General features: G+C 48.4%; 1 protein-coding gene across 1 annotated transcript in view; it reads left to right on the top strand.

Annotated features, from left to right (window-relative positions):
• The window catches only part of LOC119386460 (very long-chain specific acyl-CoA dehydrogenase, mitochondrial), a 238,167-nt gene that overhangs the window by 70,521 nt on the left and 145,469 nt on the right, over nucleotides 1-22,177 (top strand). Inside the window, exons 3-4 of the mRNA XM_037653745.2 lie at nucleotides 3,000-3,072; nucleotides 6,486-6,550. Coding sequence (XP_037509673.1) covers nucleotides 3,000-3,072; nucleotides 6,486-6,550 — 138 coding nt within the window. The remainder of the gene's footprint in view (nucleotides 1-2,999; nucleotides 3,073-6,485; nucleotides 6,551-22,177) is intronic.

Raw genomic sequence — 22,177 nt, 5'->3', positions numbered from 1 at the left:
ACACCTCTGCTGCGAAATTCCCAATGGTCATGCACTAATAGTTTACAGCACATGTATAAAAATCGTATTCTAAGCCATTGCTCATCGCATCCGACAGCTCCCGAGCAGCGCAACTCTCCCACGTGGTCCCAGTCAGCTCAAGGACGCGGGCGTAAAAGCTGGGCAGCTGGCCACCTCCTGTAAAGTACAAACAGAGCGTGTAAGATGGCTGACCCAAATACCTTCATCTCTGCTGTTCATGCAATGGCCTTCAGGAGTTGCTGCCACATGTCGTCCCGGTCGGTCTTTGAAAGACTGTGCTATTGCATTGCGAGAGCTTCTCCATAAATAGCGGGGGAAGCTGCTACTGATGCACCAAGACCCAGGGACCCAGACGTCAGTTTCTATGTGATGACATATTGGAAAAATGCACTTCCCGCAATATTGCACTTTATTTTTTCGTGTGCAAAACCACATAGCAACCTCGTCGAAAACTAAGAGTAATAAATAGCCGTACTCAAACATATTGCTATTTCAAAATGTTTTTGAACTTGATAAAAAAAATGTAACCTTTTTAATATTAAATATTATACTTATTAGGGAGTTTTCAAATAGGGGTCCCAGTTGTTTTGGGGCCCGAAAGAAATAGCATTGAGGCCACTGCGCATGCGCGAGACCCAAACAGCGTTTGGGTTTTGCATTGGGGACGCTATTTCTTGAATTTAGCAGGAGCCCCAAAGCCTGCCCCAAAAACTTTGTGTCAAACAAACATGACGGTACCCACTAAAGTGACGGCTCTTGGCCAAGACTACAGTGACTTAGAACAGGGGGAGTGTCCAAAGTGCCACAGACCCTATTCGAAAACTCTTAGCTCCTGCTTGACCCAAAGTGAGCACACGTAAAGGGCTTTGGGGCCCCTATTTGAAAACTCCCTATTAGAAGGTAAACTTTGTTTTGTAGTATATGGTCCCCTAGCAGATGATGCGTGTATAGTATTGTTGAAGAGTTGTGACAAATGCAGCTTTGTAAGCGACGCGGCCCCTGTTGAAGTGGCTGACGTGAGGGCCTAGTTACGCCCAGCGCAGCCTGTCGGAAAAAAAGGGAAGTGCACTTCTGTTTTCGGCGGAGAGGCTGTGTGGCGGAGGCGGAGCGTCATTACACCTATCCTATTCTAGCACCGTGGCTAAAGCCTAGCACCAACCTAGAAGCAACCTAGAACCTGCATCACCTAGCTAAGAAACAACCTAGAAGCAACCAGATTAGTCTTCCGAGTCGTCAAGTTTCGCTGTTTCAAGCCTTGAGCCTTGCGCGGCTGAGTGCGAGGTTCGCCAGTTTTTTTTTCTCTATTCCTTTTTTTCTCATTCTTTCTTTGCTGCACTTTACTCTCTCTCTCCTCCTCACGTTCACTTCTCTTTCCCACTATACTATACAAGGCTATGTTATGCTCTGCTGACGTGCCTGGATAGCCGAGCGGTTCGGGCGCTCGCCTTCGGATTGACGGTTCGAATTCCGCTTCATGAATTTTTTTCGGCATGAATTTCTCTCTTTCTTTATATCTTCCTTCCTGTCCCTCTGTACTCGTGCTCTCACCCATCAGGGTTATTGCAGGCCATGCAGTAGTGGTGAGTAGGGGGATTTCACCATTGCCTCGCACTATCCGTCTCTGGAACAGCCTACTGAATAACGTTGCTTTGCTTAGACACCGTGACGCTTTTCTGCATTCAGTTGACCAAACGTTTTTCTACACACTGCACTTAAGTTTCCTTTACTTTTTTTTTTGTGTGGTAATCTAGTGCATGGATGCTTTTCAATCCGATTGCGTTTGCCTTTTCATAGCACTGTCACGCGCTTGTGTCTTTATTATGTAATGTATAATGACGAAATTGTATTATACTGTGGTTGTGTTATAAATTTTCCTACGCAATAATTACTGTTATGCTATGCAAATTTTTTGCGTTTCTGTTTAGCTATCTATTAATTTCTTTTTCACTGTTATTTTTTTTTCTAATGATTGTATAGTTTGGTAATTAGGAATTCTTCTCGATTCTGTGGAAATTTTTTAATACACGTAGGCATACAATATATTATGTATAGAATTGTACTGTATACCCCCTCACCGTATGCCTCTTCTGGGGCTTGAGTTATTCCTAAATAAAATAAAAATTAAAGAGAGTGGAGCACGATAGCATAATTTGCATCGTTTGCATCGCCTTCTCTCTTGCTAGCCCGGCTTGGCTTCACTGTGGGCAACTAAACCCAGCCAAAAGGAAAAGAACATGGACCGTTTTAAACTATCATCCTAGAAAGCCTACTGCACATAAAGTTCCACAATTCATAATTCATCAAGTGCCATAATTCATCGTTCTGCGAATTAGCAAACTACCCACTACACATCTGCAAGGCAGTATGCGCACCTACGCAGCAGCATGCTTTGTTGATGTTGTTGCTGATAATAACGATTATTTTATAAAAACCTGAGCACTTTTAAGGGGTTAGCCACCCACTCATTCCAGAATTCACCTGGTGTGATGCCTGCTGCGTTTCTCCACTTTCGCTACGCATTATCGCATGTGTCGGCGCAGCTCCTCACACTATATAACACCTGCATAGAATTTTTTGTGAAAGAGTTTCAAACACTGGCGTGGCTCTGTGGCAAAACAACTGTTTGCCACGTAGAAGGCCTGGGTTCGATTCTGGCTCGGACCCACGATTTTGATTGTTTTTGTGTGTTGCAATTTTTCGCTCGTGGACAACGTGATTTTTTGCTCACAACCAATGATGCCGACGCCGGCACCAGAATTTCTGTAAAATGAGCTCTTTAACAGTATCGTGTTAAAATATGAACCAAATTTGTATTCGCTATGCCACATGTTTATGAAATTGTGTTACCTAATTATGATAGAGGGTTAGTTCTTGTGTTTGAGTGGCTTTGAGAAAATATTTTTGGTCACAAATGAAGGTAGGGTGAAATTTTATCAGGGTGGAGTGCAGGGGATGTGTAATGCAGTGCTTTTTTCCAGGAGTCCAACTCGTTCCTGGCAAACCTTTTCATGGGAGAGGCAAACTTGGCACAGATATTTCCCTTCCCAGAAGGTGAGGTGAATGTTCAGTGATGTGCCTTTTACCTGGTGTGTTGCAGTGGATGGCCTCGGCGAAATATGCTAAGCTGTGATGAAGTATTCAATAAGGTTGAGAGCTGGGCTAGTTGGTGACTGATCATTATGCCTATAAGGTTAGGTAGCGCACTTTCGACGGGGACAAAAGAAACAGAAAGGACACGACACTCGCTACGAGTGTCGTAGCGAGTGTCGTGTCCTTTCTGTTTCTTTTGTCCCCGTCGAAAGTGCGCTACCTAACCTTATAGGCATAATGATGAAGTATTATTTGTGTCTGCCGTGCAATGCAAAAATGCTGTGGGCATGCGGCATGGAAATCTGCCAAGCAGCTTCTAGCGTAACATAGCCCTGTACAGTATAGCATGGCAGGGGGTGGGAGAGAGGGCATCGTAGAAAGAGACAAGAAGCTCAATCGGGGTTCGCCAGCTGGTGCACAGCCATGAAACTGGCTTTAATTTTCTTCTAGCATTTTTTACAATGCCCTTCAACTGCTCAGCTGAATCAAGATACTTTCTGTGATTGGTGCTCGTTTTTGCCTGGTGATGTTTAACTGGTATTCAGATGCTGTGCATCATTATGCTTGTGAAATACGGCTTGCTGATGAACTGCTAATATCCTTGTCTCTGCTTGGCACTTAGTCTCAAAGGAAGGACTTGAGGGTGTGTTCTTATAGTTTTTAGTCCAGAAACATTTCACAGGCAGGCACACATGAGCGTTCATATTTGTTGCTTCTGTCCATCTGTGAAGAGTTTTGTCACAAGGACATGTCACACCAAGGAGTCAACCCTTGACTTATAGGTCTTGGTGCATGAACATCAGCATTGTTCAAGTTTAGTCACTCTGCCGCATTTTCTGAATTCAAATTTTTTTTATTCACAAAGTTTTCAGTTTTCTTACAGAAAACCAAGAGGATCAGGACTAAAGGTGCTAGCATACACCTGACTGAGGCCCTATGCAAGCATAGGAGAATAACTGGTGATGGCTCAATAATACTCAGTGATCGTGGTATTGAAATTTACTACTTTTGTGCCCTCATAAAGGGCCTTCCTAAGCCATTCAACAAGTTCACTTGTTGAATGCTGAACGGCAATCCTGCTTGATATTCCTATCATCAGGTAGTCCTCAAACTGGGGACCACAACAGTGCAATCAGAATAACCCTCTTGCCTGACTACTTGCAGCAGAAATATGCTTATTGTTTCGGCTTACAGGTGGTGCAAAGCTCACCTATAGACACATGGAGTACGTAGGGTTGCCGTGTACCTGAAATGAGCATATTGAAGAGGTAGTATCTGGTGCCGTTGTTCCCCATGGCTGGTTGCATTGGTGTGGATGTGAGCTTAGCCAACTTGTGAGCTTTTTGTTGCGCATGGCAGGCACATCTGGGCAAGGGAAGCGCCTGTGGACATTGTGCCTTTTCCTTTTCACCAGTGGTGGGGCAAACAGCCAAGCGCCAGTGGCCGGTTGGCACATACTGGTTTCACTGGTGGCACTGCGTCATTTTAGACACGGTGGTAAATCAGTCTGCATGAAGGATCTCTCCTGGCAGCCATGAGAAGTTATAAAGCGAGCTGCACGATTTTGGATGGATTCCAGTTTATCTATTAGGTATTTTTGATGAAGAGACCAGATTGATGAAGCACATTCTAGTTGTGGGCATACAAACATTTGGTAGGCCTGTTGCCGAATGGCAGAAGCACACGTGGCAATACGTTGGTGAAATTTGCATCTTTCAGGTGCATAAACATGAGCTCTTACGGAAGAAGTTGATATTTTAATTCACGAGCTTCATGAAAGCAGGACATTGTCATCCAGCCATTTGTAACGCAAAGGAATGTATTGGTCTGCAGTTCTTCTTATTTGTACATTTTAGTAGCCTCCTCAATTTTCCTGCAACTGTTAGGAAGCGCTTGCTTTATGCTAAAGAATGATTCTTGGAACAGGCAGTGAATAATGAGGCACATTTTTAAAGAACACTGTCGGAGGTGTTGACCCAAGGGAGGGTGCAACAGTCAAGTACACAGAAGAGGCAACCAAGTGGGCCTCTTCTCTGCCCTTCGTCAAAATGCTTAACCAATCTACTGACACACTTGTTGGAAGTGACTACTACAAAGCTCAAATGTGTGGGACAGTAGAATAATCATTGAAGGGCCAGTAAACAACCTCGCGGTCCAAAATTTCTAATGGACAAGTAACTGCGCACTTGTACAATGTGAACATGCTGCCGCAAGAACTTTGTGAATAAGTCCTGTATTAAGGAAGATACATGGTATAGAAAGACCCGCGTTGGCTAGTTTTGGTTTCTCGCTCGTCCTTCCCACCCTTCTCTCACTGCTGCGGGGAGAGGTAGGCGTAGCCCTTTGTCGAGATTACACCCACTTCGTCATCGTAACGCGACGTCAGTGACTACGTCGTTGGCGCGCAGCCAGCGACCGAGCAAGGTATCGCCCACGTGTGCACGTGTCGTAGCAGTGCGGGAAGGCAGCGCAGTGCAAGGCACTGGTGAGGCATGCACCCTTCCCCTAGTGGTAAAGTAGCGAGACGCCTCTTCGTCTCGGAGGCTTGCATGCTGGCAATGCCACTTGTCCCGTTAGTCTCGGGCTCTTTGAAATGCCAGAGGGCAGCACAGAAAAACGAAAATGCGGACTGTGCGGCCGAAACTGCCTTACCGCAGGGCCAAGGCACTGTTTCGTAGTGCAGAGGGCCAATCGACAAGCTCAGTGGTGCGAAATGTTGGCCATGAGCAAGATTTCGTCACTGCGCGTACAAAGAGGATTAGACAAGCGTGGGAAAGAGGCGCGGGAATTGTTTTTCTAAATGGAGGGTCTGCGCTGCGCGCAGTGCTGTAATATTCACAAAATGTCATCGCTGCGGTCTAGTGTATGAATTGGCGAGCTTGTTTGGGGGGTGTGAAAAAAAAAGTGGGAACCTGTTTGCTAGTCCTTTAAATCCAAGTGCTTCAGAGTCATCTTGGTTTGGTAGCAGGCTTGTAGGTCTGTCGTGGCTGTTCTGCACTAGACTGTGGGCAGCCGTATTGTGATAGTCTACCTCAAGCTGTGTAATATTAAACTAAACAAAAATGGTTTGACTGACAAGTTAATCCTTTTCAAAAAATTTGGTTAACAACACCGTTATTGCGAGAGACAGTGAACATTTCACTTGCATATTTACACAAAAACTTGAGTGTGGTCACCGGGTATCTTTTTGTGTTCAAGCTATTGTGGCTCAATAAATGCTCCTGAAAAATGCCAGGTTTTTTACTCTACAGACTGAAATATTTCTATTTTGTGCCAAAATTCAGAAGATTAAATTATTTAAAGGCTTGCACTACAAAAGAGGCAGAAAAATAGAAAAGTAAGTTTTTTTATTGACTTGTGTGCCTCCTCTGCAGTACTGACAGCTGACCAAACAGAGACACTGGGGATGCTGTTGGACCCCCTCAACAAGTTTCTCACGGTGAGTGGACCACACCTTCTGGCAGAGTGTATTGTTGACCAGTTGCAACTTTGAGTACCACGAAAGGTGCAACAAATTGATCCAGAAACTGATCCACAGTGAGGCCACCATTAGTTGGTGGATTTGTTTGAGAGTGTACTTGCTCTGGCCTACCCATGAGTTTGAGTTTGTATAGATTGTCGAACTGAGCTTGAACAAGTCGAGATTAGGTGAATCATGTGGGAGTTTTCGTCACGATCTGTACTGACAAGCATTGACTTATTGGAGGACTTTCGAATGAATACAGGTTAGTTTTACACTGGCTGGTATTGAGCATGCCTCCGTGTGCTGGTAGAGTATACTTCAAGCTATACATCCTTTGAATCAAGTTGACAGAACAAACCTGCAAGATTTTCACGGCTATTAAATCGTTCTGCCTGAGCACTTGTAAGAGCACATTAGTTCCAGATTGCAGGCAACATTGTGGCGCTATATATGCAGCAATGACTGAGTTGCAAGGGCTTTATAGGAATTATTCCGTCTGCAGAAAAAGTCATAGTGTTGCCGCAAGGGCAAGAAAAAGTAAATATGTATTGCTACATGCATATTGCCAGCCCCTTGAACCATGCGCATGTGCGCCGGGCGAAGAGAAGGAAGATCTCTCTCCGCTCGGGCTCTGAGCTGAACCGGTCAGCGCTGCAACCGCTACTGTTAATATATCGTGTAAATAGTCTACGGACTATAGTCTACCGAGTCATCATTTACGTAACATATTTGGTGGAGGTGGAACGTTCCCCGTCCTCACCACGAAGCTTCGCAGCGGCCTCACTGTCCAGTCTCCGGCCATGGCTACCACTGACAACAGCCTGTCTCCGTCTACAGCTGCGGCGCCAACCACAACGTACCTTACGGTGTCCGACCCCTGCGACTCCAGTACATTTTCCGCCCAAGCTGGCCTTGACGTTGACTACTGGCTCAGCATGTACAAGCGTGTTAGACAAACTCACCGATGGGACCCCACCATGATGCTTGCCAACGTAATCTTCTACTTGGGAGGCACCCCGCGTGTCTGGTTTGAGACCCATGAGACCGAGCTGGGGCATTTTCAAGGAGCGACTACGCGACATCATTGGGGACCCGTCTGGTCGCCAAATGGCAGCACGAAAAGAACTTGCCACCCGTGTCCAGTCATCGACCGAGTCGTACGTCTCGTACATTCAGGACGTACTCGCGCTGTGCCGAAAAGTTGACGAGCAAATGTCCGAGGTTGACAAGGTGGGCCGCATACTCAAAGGCATCGCGGACGACGCTTTCAATTTTCTCGTCTGCACAAATGTGTCGACCGTCAACCTCAACATTAACCCTTTGAGGGTCGAATTTTTTTGCGAAATCCACTCCAAAAATGTGTAATTTTTTTTTATTGCTGAAATAAATTCTTCAGACGATTCTATTTAAGAAAAAAATTGTCTAATTTCTTTTTTCGTGACCATAAAGTGACAAAAACATTTTTGTTGTTGCATACACATGGTTTATTCTTAGTAAAATCAAGCAAAATCCTAAAAGGAAACTTAACAGCTCTTTAAAAATAAAAATTATGCATTGTATTAAACATAGCTCACAGACATACAAAAACAAGCGCACCAGAGTACTTTTCCAGTTAAAAATGTTCGCGTTCTAACACTAAAATTTTTTCAGCGTGTGATAGTCTTTGAAGCATGGCTCGCTGCGCACGCTTTTCAGATGTCGCTCCTTGATCGTCATTGGAGTCTGAACTCTTCAAAAAATCCTCGTCTGACAAACTGAAATGCAATGAATCAGATTATCATTTGGCACTTGGGGAATAGTCCAAATCGGAAGAATCGCTGCTTGACTCACCGGCAGCAGAGCAACTGGTGCGTGCTTCTATGGCGTAAGTGAACTGCGTGAGTGAGCACATAGAAGAAAACTCTATGGTTGTGCGCCCGTCCGAAACGCAAAATGAGTGAAAAAGCTACAGTAATCTTTCGTCTTATTGCCAACAAGACCTAGTTAGTTTTTCGGAGACCCCGAAACAGTAAACGCAATCGTGGCGGCGTTATTTGTGTAATTTAGCGCCGCACGGAAACAGATGTAATCGTGCTCCGGGGAGCAATAAACGAGAGAGTAACAAGCGGTCACCCTTTGATAGATTAGAAACCAAACAGCCATCAGCTTTGCGGGCGCAAGAAGCGAAAACCACCCGAAGGACGAAACCGAAACCAACACGTTCTGATGGGCAATGGAAAGCCGCCGTGCTTCTTTGGAAAGCAAAAAAAATAAAGATGGAGAGACATCGGCGCATTAAAAAAAATTCCACGTATTCCCGAAGCGTGGCAGCACATTCCAAGCAAGAGAAATGATCGAAGAAGGCGCGCGCTTGAAACCAACCAACCGCGCCGCGGGCGTGCTCGGTTGCGCAAGCAACAGCCAGCGCGCCATTTTCCGAAGCATAAAAAAAGCAACCACGGAGAGACATCGGCGCATGAAAGAAATTTTACGTATTCCCGAAGTGTGGCAGCACATGCAAAGCAAGAGAAAAGATCAAAAAAGGTGCTCACTTTAAACCAGCTTCACCGTGAACGCGCTAGGATGTGCAAGCGATAGCCGGCGCGCCGTTTTGGGAAGCGAAAAAAAATGCAACGGAGAGACATTGGTGCATGAAAAAAATTCCACGTATTCCCGAAGTGTGGCAGCACAGGCCAAGCAAAAGAAATGATCGAAAAAGGCACACGTTTTAAAAATAAACGCTATGCCGTACATGTACGATGAAAACCCTTTGGTACCAGGAAGCTTCTGCCGTACATGTACGGCGAAAACCCTCAAGGAGTTAAGGAATGCCGCCGCTTCGAAAGGGCCAAAAGCCACCGCGTAGTGCCTCAATTCGCTCGGCTACCGAACACGGCTGTCACATCAATGTGCTCCGATCTTGGCCCCACATCACCCTTTGAGGAGAATGTGACGCGCAACGTTCAACGGGAGCTTGAAGCGGCAAGTTCAGCGCCCTTCCACACACCTTCCTTCGACCAAGCCGCTGTCCAAGCACCCCCCACGGTGTCTGTTATTCAGGCCATCGTGCAGCAAGAAATTGCCAATCTCGGTTTCCCTGTCGCCTGCTCCGTCTCTCGACCCGAATACCGACCGACTCCAACGAGTGCACTCCGCAATGACTCCTATTTTCCTCCAAGATCCCGCAACCCATCGGAATGGAGAACTCCCGACAACAAACCCATCTGCTTCCGCTGCCAGCGGGTGGATCATGTCTCCCGTCACTGCCGCACCACCTGGACGCCGCCTTATTGGGGCCAGTTCTCGTCGCCTTCTTGCCCATACGCTGCACCTCGCCGGTATTTGCCCAGTCGTACGTACGCTGCCTCTGATGCACCCAACAGCCGCCCTACTGCTCGGTCACCGTCGCCCCAACGCCGTCGTATCCCGTCGCCTCAACCACGCCTCCTCACCACCCAACTACGTCTCGTCCCGGACGGAAAACTAGATCGTGCAGCTCCTGGAGGTAGTGCTGCATCATTTTCGTCTGAACCAAATCCTCCGTTGACGCTCCCTACGAACACGAACTTAATTGATCTGCAAGTGGATGGTATTTCTATCATGGCATTAATTCAAACTGGAGCTCAGGTGTCTATCATAAGTGTGCATCTCTGCCGTTGACTTAAGAAAGTACTCACGCCTGCTACAACTGAAGCCGTACGCGTCGCCGATGGCAGAACTGTTGCCGTCATGGAATGTGTACCGCTCGAACAAGCATTGCCGGCCGCCACGTTCCCGTCCTCTTTACTGTGCTCAGCAGTTGCCCTCACGACCTCATCTTAGCGATGGACTTCCTCTCGACACATTCTGCCCTGATCGACTGTTCTGCCGGTACTCTTTGCTTGGAACTTCCTCTTCTGCCAGATACTAGCCCCAAACTCCAGAACAGCCTCTGTACCACAGACTTTATCTGCATGCCGCGTAAAGCCCTAACATTCGTCAAATAGGCAACGTCTTCACCGGTGCTTGACGGGGACTACGTCGTCACGCCTATTGCTGATGTCCTTCGGGCATGCGACGTCACTGTGCCACACTGTGTTGTCACCGTAGCCGCTAACCGGATACATCTCCCTGTTGTAAATTTCGGCTTCACGAAGCAAGTGCTACCCCAAGGCATCTCATTCGCCACGTTCCGATCCATATCAGATGACCACGTCACCATTTTCGCTGCCGACGTGTGCTCAGATGTTTCTTGTCGCCCGCCGGATACCACATGCCTCGACATGGCATTACGTTACGTGATCGCCCCAGACCTCGAACCTGAGCATTCAGCCGCTCTAAGCCGCCTTTTGGCTTCTTACCGCGACATTTTCGACGTCGATAATTGACCACTAGGCCAGACTTCTCTTGTAGAGCACCGCATAAACACCGGTGATTCTCTTCCCATCCACCGCCGACCATATCGGGTGTCTGCCGCAGGGCGCACGGTCATTCAACAAGAAGTGAACAAGATGCTAGCCAGAGGCATTATTGAACCCTCATCGAGCCCTTGGGCGTCACCTGTCGTGCCGGTTAAAAAGAAAGACACGTGGCGCTTCTGCGTTGATTACCGCCATCTGAATCGAATTACGAAAAAGGACGTTTACCCTTTGCCCCGAATTGACAACGCTCTTGATTGCCTACACGGCGCGCGCTACTTTTCTTCAGTAGACTTACGCTCTGGCTACTGGCAGATTGCTATGGACGAGAAAGACCAAGAAAAGACTGCGTTTGTAACTCCCGATGGCCTATACCACTTCAAGGTTATGCCGTTCGGTCTGTGCAACGCCCCAGCCACGTTCGAGCATATGATGGACTCTCTGCTACAAGGATTCAAATGGACAACCTGCCTTTGTTACCTCTATGATGTCCTTGTATATTCGCCTACATTTGAGACCCACCTTCGGCATTTGGCAGCTATTCTTGACGTCTTCCGCAGAGCTGGCCTCCTGTTGAACTCGTCGAAGTGCCACTTCGGCCGCCGGCAGATTACAGTCTTGGGCCACCTCGTCGATGCTTCAGGTGTGCAGTCACGAGTTTTCCTGTACCCCACTCAGCCAAAGATGTCCGTAGTTTTGTGGGACTCTGTTCCTACTTCAGAAGGTTCGTGGAAGATTTTGCAACAATCACTCGACCACTCATTAAACTTCTGAAGAAAGACGTGCCTTTTACGTGGGGTCCCGCTCAAACCGCCGCTTTTTCTTGCCTTGTCACACTTTTGACAACGCCGCCTATATTGGCCCACTTTGACCCATCCGCTCCGACGGAGGTCCGAACCGATGCTAGTGGTCACGAGATTGGAGCCGTCCTAGCCCAACGACAACAGGGACGCAACCGCATTATCGCCTACGCCAGCTGCCTCCTTACAGCTGCTGAGCGCGACTATTCCATTACAGAGCGTGAATGCCTTGCTTTTGTCTGGGCAGTCTTGAAGTTCCACCCATATCTATATGGCATGCATTTCTCTGTAATAACGGACCATCATGCGCTCTGTTGACTTTCGTCACTAAAGGATCCCACTGGCCGGCTTGGTCGCTGGGCTCTGCGACTACAAACATTGGCGACGAACACTGCCGTGATGCGTGTTTGCGTACTATCATCAAACGCCTAGAATCATCGTATACCGCCCGGTCCCATCGCTCGTTCGTCCTCCAAGATGGTGCACTCTACCGCCACAATTTTCATCCAGATGGACCAGCCCTGCTGCTTGTTATTCCGAAACACCTGCGCTCGGCTGTACTTCGCGAACTTCATGACTTTCCAACGGCCGGTCACCTTGGTGTATTGCGCACTTACGACCGGATCCGCTGACGCTTCTCTGGCCAGGGCTTGCACGCTCCATCAGAAGATACGTTGCGGCGTGTGAGAAATGTCAGCACCGCAAAACACTATCGACGCTTCTCGCCGTGTGCCTTCAACCCCTTGATATTTCGTCAGAACCGCTCTTTCGCGTTGGCTTAGACCTACTTGGCCCGTTTCCCCTGTCTTCCTCTGGCAACAGGTGGATAGCTGTGGCCACAGACTACGCCACACGCTATGCCATCACACGAGCTTTTCCAACAAGCTACGCCACAGATGTCGCCTACTTCCTCCTACACGACGTGATTTTGCAACATGGAGCTCCAGGCCAGCTGCTTACGGACCGTGGCCGCACATTTCTGTCGAAGGTCATAGCCGACATTTTGCAGTCATGTGAAACGAAGCACAAGCTCACTATGTCCTACCATCCGCAGACAAATGGCCTAACGAAGTGTCTCATTCAAACACTTACAGACATGCTTGCGAAGTATGTTTCCTCCGACCACTGTGACTGCGACCTTGCTTTGCCATGCGTGACATTTGCCTACAATTCTTCGCGCCACGACACTGCCGGTTACTCTCCATTTTTCCTGCTGTTCGGCCGACAACCAACGTTGCCCCTAGACACCATCATCCCGTTTCCCGCAGTACCGACCAGCAAATATGCCCTTGACACTATCACCAGGGCTGCCCATGCACGTGAAACCGCCCACACTCGCCTCTTGACTTCTCAAGAAAACCAACGGCGGTTGTACGATCGCAGGAATCGAGACGTGCACTTCTCACCCGGTTCTTTGATCCTGCTGTGGTCTCCCACTCGTCACATTGGGATGTCGGAAAAACTGTCTCGATACACAGGTCCATACAGAGTCCTTCGTGCGGTTACCCCTGTAACTTATGAAATTGCTCCTGTCGCCTCGTCGCCTTCACCTTCTACACAGGCCAGCGATATCGTACATGTCACAAGCTTGAAACCCTACCACTCTCCCGGTGACGTTGACATCTGATGCGCCGAGATGGCGCTTCTGCCGCCAGGGATTATGCTACATGCATATTGCCAGACCCTTGAACGATGCGCGTGTGTGCTGAACGGAGAGAAGGAAGATCTCTCTCCACTCGGGCTCTGAGCTGAACCGGTCAGCGCTGCAACCGCTACTGTAAATATATCGTGTAAATAGTCTACGGACTACAGTCTACCGAGTCGTCATTCACGTAACAATATATATAGACACACGGAACAGCAGTACAGGCTTGCAAATCATACAAGAACAAACAGAACAGGAAGTGTTGTGGGCAAGCTTCTCGTACAGGTCCTGTGTTGCCAAATCGTTGCAAGGGTTGACGAAACCATATTTGTATAGCGCTGAGATAGTTCAGGCAGGGGCAACAGAAGTGTTTTGTTTAGGGGTCATTCCACGCCAACTGTTCCAGCCGGGGCGCTCGACAAAAATCAATTTCTCTAAAGAAATCTGAGAAAATTACGCACATATAGGCATTAGTTCTACAGTATTTTCCCAAAATATTTTGAGCGGAAAAAGTTTTCTGGGCACGTGAGCGCCATTTGAACTTCTCAAAATGGTGGAAAACCAGGTACGAAAGAAAAATTCGCTGTAAATGGTCCGTTATATGCATTTATTCGACACTTGCTTTTTTGTGTTTTTAGAGCATCGCACTTTTATTATGGGACAGGTGCTTATAGTAGCTTTATATTTTTCACTGCTTGGCGCATAGGCAAAATTGGGTAAATTGCAACGTTTCGGGTATTTTTTTACAAAAGACGATTGTAGACCAAATACATCAATTATTTTTATAGAATTCTCAATAACATGTACTATCTCCTAAAGTTTTTGTTTTGCCTGTGTGCTGTGTACAGGCTCTACAATAAAATTCTGAACTTGGAAAAAACGCTACATTGGCCTATGTTGAGACTTCTGTAACACCCTAAGGTGGTCAAAGAAAAAATAAGCAGAAAAGCGCATACAATTGAGAATCATAACAACTTTGTCCACAGAAAGTTTAATCGAAGTGGTTTTTGTTTGAGTAAAGAAAATTATTTTTTGAAGTTTAGTCCCACCATTGCATTATTTTGCTATGGGGGCAATACAAACTGACTGTACTTACTGCATAAACAAAAGGTAGTGTCGGTGAAGTTGCAGACAAAGTGATGAAAGTACGACCATGATCCTATGAAACTTCGGATGTCCTTGGATGAGCGTGGCACAGGAAATCCTTTTACTGCTTGCACCTTGTCGAGATCCACAGGCAGCACTCACAAGGTGGCTGAATATAGTGGCACTGTCCAAAACGGCACTTTGCAGAAATCAGCTGGATAGCGGCTGTTCGAAAAACATCCAGAATTGCTGACAGACCTGTGAGATGGCTGTCAAACGTAGGTGAATAGACGATGACATCGTCTAAGTAACATAAACAGACGGACCACTTTTGTGCTTGGAACAGGGATTTCATCATGTGTTTGAAAGTTGCCGGGGCATTGCCAAATCCAAACGGCATGGCCTTGAACTGGTAGAGACCATTGGGCGTAACGAAAACGGTTTTTTTGCTGTCCATGGGGTTGATTGAAATTGGTTCTATGGTAATCATTTTGTCAACTTCACCCTGAATTACTTGGATGTTCCTGTTGAGATACATGATATGGACACTGGTGTATAGGATTGGCGTCACCAGTGTTGATCTGGTGAGTCACAACAGGTGTTTGGCTCAGAGGGTGGTTGTTGAAGTCGAAACTATCGTGATAGGACGCAGGCAGGTGATGGAGGTTGGTAGCTGGCGCTGGGGTAAGACCAGAAGTGATCATCTTGTTAATGTCGTCAAGAGGCAGAGTGATATTAGCATCATGTAGTAACCTACGTGGACGCCGCAGCAGCTTTTGCAAGAATGCTTTATTGCACAACGATACGAGTATATGTAGGTACGGTAGGTTGCTTTATCGATTCACTTGGTGGTGCTGGTTCTAACACAAGACATGCGCAGTACACACTGGTTCACTCAGTTCATGCTGTTATCACATCCCTCCCCCCCCTAGCAGTCAATGCCATAGCAGAGCACAGGTCGTCGTGCACGAGTAGAGCGGCGGCATGCTTGCGCTGTATCAGGTGCAGTCGATGTCGGCCCATCGTCTGCTGGCACAGTAGCTTCTCGCACAGGCAATCTGGTCACCGTAGCTGGCGTCGCCGGAAACTGGAAGTGAGGGTCAGCGGTGTCTGGTGGAGCAGACTTCCATGCTCTGCGCACATGGTCACGATGACGTCTGTGTATTGCACCGCTCGTAGTTTGCACTTCGTACTTGACGTGGCCTAAGGACCTCAGTACGTACGCGGCTAGCCACTTCGGCCCACGAGAGAAGTTCCGCACGTACACAGGATCACAACGCTGGAGCGTCGAATTTGGCTGTCTCGTACACCTCGCCTCTTCGATGTCGGGCTGCATGCTTGACAAGGCAGAACGGAAGCTCCTTCCCAGCATGAGTTCTGCTGGCGTTCTCCCGGTTTTCGTGTGTGGCGTGGAGTGCTGCTTGAATAAAAAATGAGAGACTTTACACGCCACTGTGCCCTGGCTTTGCTTTCGAGGCGCACACTTTAGCTCGCGAACCATGCGCTCTGCCCTTCCGTTGCTTGCGGGATGGTATGGCGCTGTATACATGTAGCGGACACCGTTCCGCCTCAAGAAAGATTGCATTTCTTGGCTGGAAAACGCCGTCCCATTATCTGAAACCACCAACTCCGGTAATCCGTACGAAGCAAACATCCTGCGCAGTTTATCGATCACCACTGACAAGTGAAGTGATGGCACGATTTCGATCTCAGCCCAGTTTGATAGTGCGTTCACGACAACAAGAAAGAAAACACCTTGTACTGGCCCGGCAAAATCTAAATGGATTCTACTCCATGGACGTTCGGGCTTCGTCCAGAAGTGGACAGGCGTCTTGGGTTCGCTTTGCCTGTTTGTTTGGCATGGTTGGCAATGACAAACAAAATCTTCGATCTGAGCATCGATCTTCGGCCACCACACAAATGATCTTGCCAGAGCTTTCATGGCCGTGATGCCAGGATGATTTGCATGTAAAATGCAGAGAACATTTTTTCTGAGTTCGTCTGGCAGTATCACCCTGTTGCCCCACAAGAGGCAGTCGCGGTGCAGTGACAACTCTTTGCGCCTCACCTGATAGGCGGCATACTCTGGGGGCACACCTTGTTCTGGCCAGCCGGCCCTGACCCATTTCTTCACCCTGGACAGACAAGGATCGCGCAGAGTGGCTGATGCGACGTCTTCTGCACTCACAGGCGGGTACTCGACTGCTTCCAGCTCGAGGACGTCGCCTGGCGGCTCGATGTCTGGCCGGTCTCCGGGTATTGGCAGCCTGCTAAGACAGTCAGCATTTCCGTGATCTTGCGTCTTTCTATACTCCAATTTGTATTGATAAGCAGATAACATCAAGGGCCAGCGCAACATACGCGGTGACAGAACTACTGGGATCTGCTTATCTCGTTGAAAGATGCCTAGAAGTGGCTTGTGATCGGTAAAAATGCTGAATGGTCGACCGCAGAGGTACTGGTGAAAATGACGCACGCCATACACAATGGCGAGCGCTTCGCGGTCAATCTGGGCGTAGTTACGCTCCGTCTTAGTGAGTGTTCTTGACGCGTAAGCAACAGGTTGCTCTAGTGCTTCAGCACCTCTGTGAGCCAACACAGCTCCTACGCCCACCGGGGATGCATCGCAAGACAGAATTAATGGTGCATCAGGATTGTAGTGCACTAGAAGTGACTCTGACGTCAGCAGCTTCTTTAGTCCTTCGAAAGCTCGCTGTTGCTCTTCACCCCACTTCCACATACTGTCACTGTCTAGTAGGCGGTATAACACTTCAGCAACTTCAGAACGGCCTTTTAGGAAACGATTGTAAAAATTCACCATACCTAGAAAGGCTTGAAGCTCCTTTTTGTTCTGTGGTGTAGGTGCTTGGTGAATGGCCTCGACTTTGCTTTTCGACGGGTAGGTGCCCCTTCCATCTATCCGGTGTCCCAAATACTGCAGGCTCTCTTTGAAAAACTGGCACTTGGCACCTTGAACACGCAGTTGGGTCTTCGAGAGTCGGTTGAAAACCTCATTCAGAACCTTGTGATGTTCCTCAGCAGTTTCGCTTGCCACCAGAATGTCGTCGAGGTAGGGTGCCACCTGTGGTAAACCTGCAAGCAATGTATCCATTGTTCTTTGTGAAATAATCCGGGTGCCACGGACACACCGAACGGCAAACGTCGCACTTTGTACAGGCCCTTTACTGTGTTGATAGTGAGCACATCTGCTGAAGAATCATCCGCCGTCAGTTGCTGGTACGCCTGCGTCAAGTCAATTTTTGAAAAAATACGGCCTTTCCCTAGCCTTGCGAAAAGTTCTTTGCCCGTAGGTAAAGGATAAACATTGTTTCTTACCGCTTGGTTGACTGTGCTTCGGTAGTCACCGCATATTCTCAGCGAACCGTCCTTTTTTCGCACAATCACCACAGGAGTGGCTCATTCCGCATACTGGGTTGGCTCTAGAACACCCTGACGTTCTAGTTTATCCAGCTCGGCGATGACATCATCCTTAAGAGCGAAAGGAATGCTGTGGCATTTAAGAAACTTTGGCTGTGCGTCATGCTTCAGTTCAATGTGTACTGGCGGTAAGGCTGCGCCGGGAAAAGTTTCGCCGAAAACTTCCGGAAATTTTTCGATAACCGCTTCTGCACTGTGGCCGATGCTGCGAATTCCAGTAAAGCTGATATCCAAAGCCTTGAACCAGTCACGCCCAAGTAGTGTGCTACCTTCGTTCCTTACCACCAGAAGTGGCAACTTGCAGTCCTGCTCTTTAAACTTCACTGGCAGTGTAGCTTTTCCGATGACGTCTAGTCCTTCCTTGGTCCACGTTACGAGCTGTGCGTCTACTTCCTCAAGCTTAATGCTTGTTGCCACCTTCAGTTTTCTGAACAAAGTTTCACTCATAATTGATCTAGCTGCTCCGGAATCCACTTCCATCGGTACCGTTTCTTCGCCAATGCTTACGGTAACCATAAACTTGGGACAACTGCTGGTTACTTGGCTGATACTTCACAAGTCATCATAGTCAGTTTGCGCTGAGCTTTCAGTACTTTCCAGTTGATGGTTCACCTGCCCACTTTTGTTATTACGACACACCTTGGCTATGTGACCTTTGCTGGCACAGTTAAAGCATACTGCGCTTTTAAACTTGCATCGATAAGCAACGTGGTTGCCCGAGCACCGGAAACACCATTGTTCCGACTGCGTGCCTGACGCCTTTTCCTCTTGCCCCTTCTTCAGACGTTGCGTGCCTATCTTGGCCGTGACATCTGGGCTTTCCTGACGCTGACTTCCGATAGCTCTTTGATGTTTTGCGGCAGATTCGGCTGTGACTGCCAGGTCATAGGCTGTCGCAAAGGTCAGGTTCTTCTCGGCCAACAGACGCTGCTGCACTATGCTGTCGGAAATCCCAAAAACTAACCGGTCCCTGAGCATAATGTCAAGTGGAAGTTGCTTGTCGTTGAATCCACAGTTCTCCGCCAGCTTGCGTAAAGCAGTAACATAGTCAGCGACTGTCTCGCCGTCATGTTGATCTTGTTTGAAGAACACATACCTGGCATACAGCTCGGAGGGCTTCGGATTGATGTGATTCTTCACTGCCTCTACAATGGACTGATACCGTATATACTCGTGTAAGGGCCGCACTTTTTTTTCGAAATTTTTGCTTGGTGCGGCCCTTACACGAATCAGGCCGATGACAGCTCACCAAAGGTCTGTACTGTTTCCGCAACATTAGCGGAGTGTAAGAGAGTCGCAAATGACATTCCAGGAATGTTTTTATTACGATTCCATTTCGCTATCGCTGTCCTCGTTCTCGGAAGAGCTCGCCTCGGCGTCGGCGTCCTCCCAGAGACGTTCATCCTCAGCGCCGCTCATGCAGTTTGAAATTCCAGTCACCTTGAAGCTTTTCGCGACTGTTTCAAATGACACGGCATGCCACGCACTCAAAATCCACGCACACACTTGTTGTAGCGATGCCCACCCCCGACTTGCTTTGAATTGTGCCTGGGGTATTTCCATGTGGCGAGCGATGGCCAGGGCTTTCACGCGGATCATGTCAGTTGAGACGGCGTAGCCGTCCCTTCGAGTGTCGATGACATATTTGACAAGTTCGCCTTCGAGTTCCGGGTACTTGCACTTCTTTCCGCGAAATGCCTTTCGGCTCCTGTTGGTATCAGCGAGGGCATCTTTCTGTTTCATCCAGTAATGCACGCGCTTCTCATCGATGTCAAATTTGCGTCCAGCTTCTCGCTTGCCGTGCTCCTCGGCATATTCAATCACTTGCAGTTTAAAGGCTGCAGTGAAAGATCTCAAGTGCCGGCCCATCGTCCCTCACCTGCGATGGCTCAAACGGAGCTCACTACTGCAGACAAAGTGACACCGACAACACCGATGTGAAGAAACACTGCCAAGCTACCCACACGATGCCAACGATGCGCCACACAAAGCAATAATGGCGCCGTCGAGGTCGGCGGAAGCGGAAAAGCTGGCAGCGCCATCTAGCTGCAATTTAACTAACTACACTTTTCTGGCGGGACTTTTTGAATTTTTTTTTCGAAATTCCCCCTCCAAAGTAGGGGTGCGGCCCTTACACGAGGGCGGCCCTTACACGAGTATATACGGTAGTCGGCGTTCGGCGGTCTAAGAAGCTTTACGAGGGTGGCTATCAGAGAGTAGGTCTCTTCCCCACAGGAACTCAGTAATGCTGCCCTCTTGTCGGCGTCTTCTGTGAGCGTGTTAGCTGCGCAGCATAACTCGATACGCTTAACGTAGTCTTCCCATGAAGAATTGCTCTTCAGGTGAAACTCACCGATGCGAACGCCGATGGCCATCCTGCCGAAGCCGCCCCTCCCGCATGGGCACAACCGTTCTTCGTCGCCAATGTAGTAACCTACGTGGACGCCGCAGCAGCTTTTGCAAGAATGCTTTATTGCACAACGATACGAGTATATGTAGGTACGGTAGGTTGCTTTATCGATTCACTTGGTGGTGCTGGTTCTAACACAAGACATGCGCAGTACACACTGGTTCACTCAGTTCATGCTGTTATCACACATCATAACATGGTGACAACCTTGGTGACAACATAGTGACAAGCAGCAACCTTGCCATTGTCAAGCAGAGAGATTTTGGCCAATGACATGTCTTGCGGAACAATCTGAGCCAACAGACTGATGTCGAGAAGACTAATGACCACTGTATTATCATGTACTGAAACAGTCACGTGTGCAATGGTGACGTCTCGGGCCATCAGTACGTCAACAGTAGGAGTCGCGACGTAGTCACCATCGGGCACATCGCATGAAGATGACAAATTGACTTACATAGCAGCTTGTACAGGCAAGCGGACGTAATGCCGAGATGGACTGAAGTAAAGTGGTGTACTGGGCGAGCTGGTATGGATTCATGGTGAGGCTTAGCGCGTAAAGAACTGGACTCTGAGAAGACACAGGACAGGTGCTGGCGAGTAAGCGTGAGAGCAGAAGTGTGGAGGTAGGTTGGCTGGAAAATTGGCAAGGTGTGGCAACTCAAGCTCTTGAAGAGCACCAGTTGCAATATCAATGAGCGCGGAATGACTTGACAGAAAATCCAAGCCAAGGATTAGGTCGTGGACACTTCTCAATGCCTACAAATTGAAGTGATGTAGGATGACCGGCAATACAAACACGGGCGATGCACATCTCTTGAACTGCAGGAGTTCCTCCATCAGCGACTGGTAGTATGTGGGAAGCAGCAGGCATGAGTACTTTGTGCAGGTGGCGGTGAAGATTTGCACTCATTACAGAAATGTGCGCTCCAGTGTCGATAAGCGCAGAAATAGTCAGACAGTCAGTGTCAAGAGATTTGTGGAGGAAGTCGACAATGCAGCGCCACCTCCGGGCGCTTCACTACTCAGTTTTCAGGATAGGCAGGAGTAGAGTTAAATGGGGATGACGGCCGGGGAGTCTACGGCAAGTGAGACGACTGGCAGCAACCTGGAGGTGAATGTGACTGGTTACCACGCAGCGACGGGAAGTGGCTGTTGCACCTTGTATAGGCAGTAGGGAAACAAGACTGGGTCATAGATGCGAAGCCGGGGCTGTCCTGTCAGTGGTAAGGGGCAGCACATGACATCCGAGGTGGCGAGGACCAGCGGGTATTGCAGTAACGGGCTACATGGCAGATACGATAACGGTGACAACAAATTGGTCGATTGTCGGCGGTTCTTCAAGCAGCAGGGTCGCGATATCGGGCCGGAAATGGCTGCTCAGGATAAAATGAGGACGGGCGCCACGAAGTTTGCTGTGGGCTGGTCACAGTGCACACAGAGTGAATGACTATGTTGGCGAGTTCCTGGAAGACAATGGCTTGAACCAAGGGAGCAGTGATTGGGGTCTTATCACCTGCACCCGTGTGAGTAGGAGCAGGGGCCATGGCTTCAAGTTCGTGTTGTACATTTCGAGTCGCCTGGTCCGATGAAACTGGAGCTGACGATTGCGTTCTCGTGCGGTCTTCACAAGTGAACGTTGCAGCAATATTGAGAAGCTGAGCAAACATGCTGTGAATGCGCTGGCTCTTAGCTTGCTCAAAGTGCTGGTACTCCTTTATAATGGCGTCTACTGTCAAATAATTCTTACATATTCAGAGATTGAAGGCATCGTCTGAAATCCCCTTAAGAATATGGCCAACCTTGTTGACCTCCGGCATCTCGGCATTGGCTTTGCAGCAGTGCTAG

Source organism: Rhipicephalus sanguineus, chromosome 3, assembly GCF_013339695.2.
Source record: "Rhipicephalus sanguineus isolate Rsan-2018 chromosome 3, BIME_Rsan_1.4, whole genome shotgun sequence".
Classification (NCBI taxonomy): domain Eukaryota; kingdom Metazoa; phylum Arthropoda; class Arachnida; order Ixodida; family Ixodidae; genus Rhipicephalus; species Rhipicephalus sanguineus.
The sequence above is the reverse complement of the archived record's forward strand: the minus strand, read 5'-3'. Positions and strand labels throughout refer to the sequence as shown.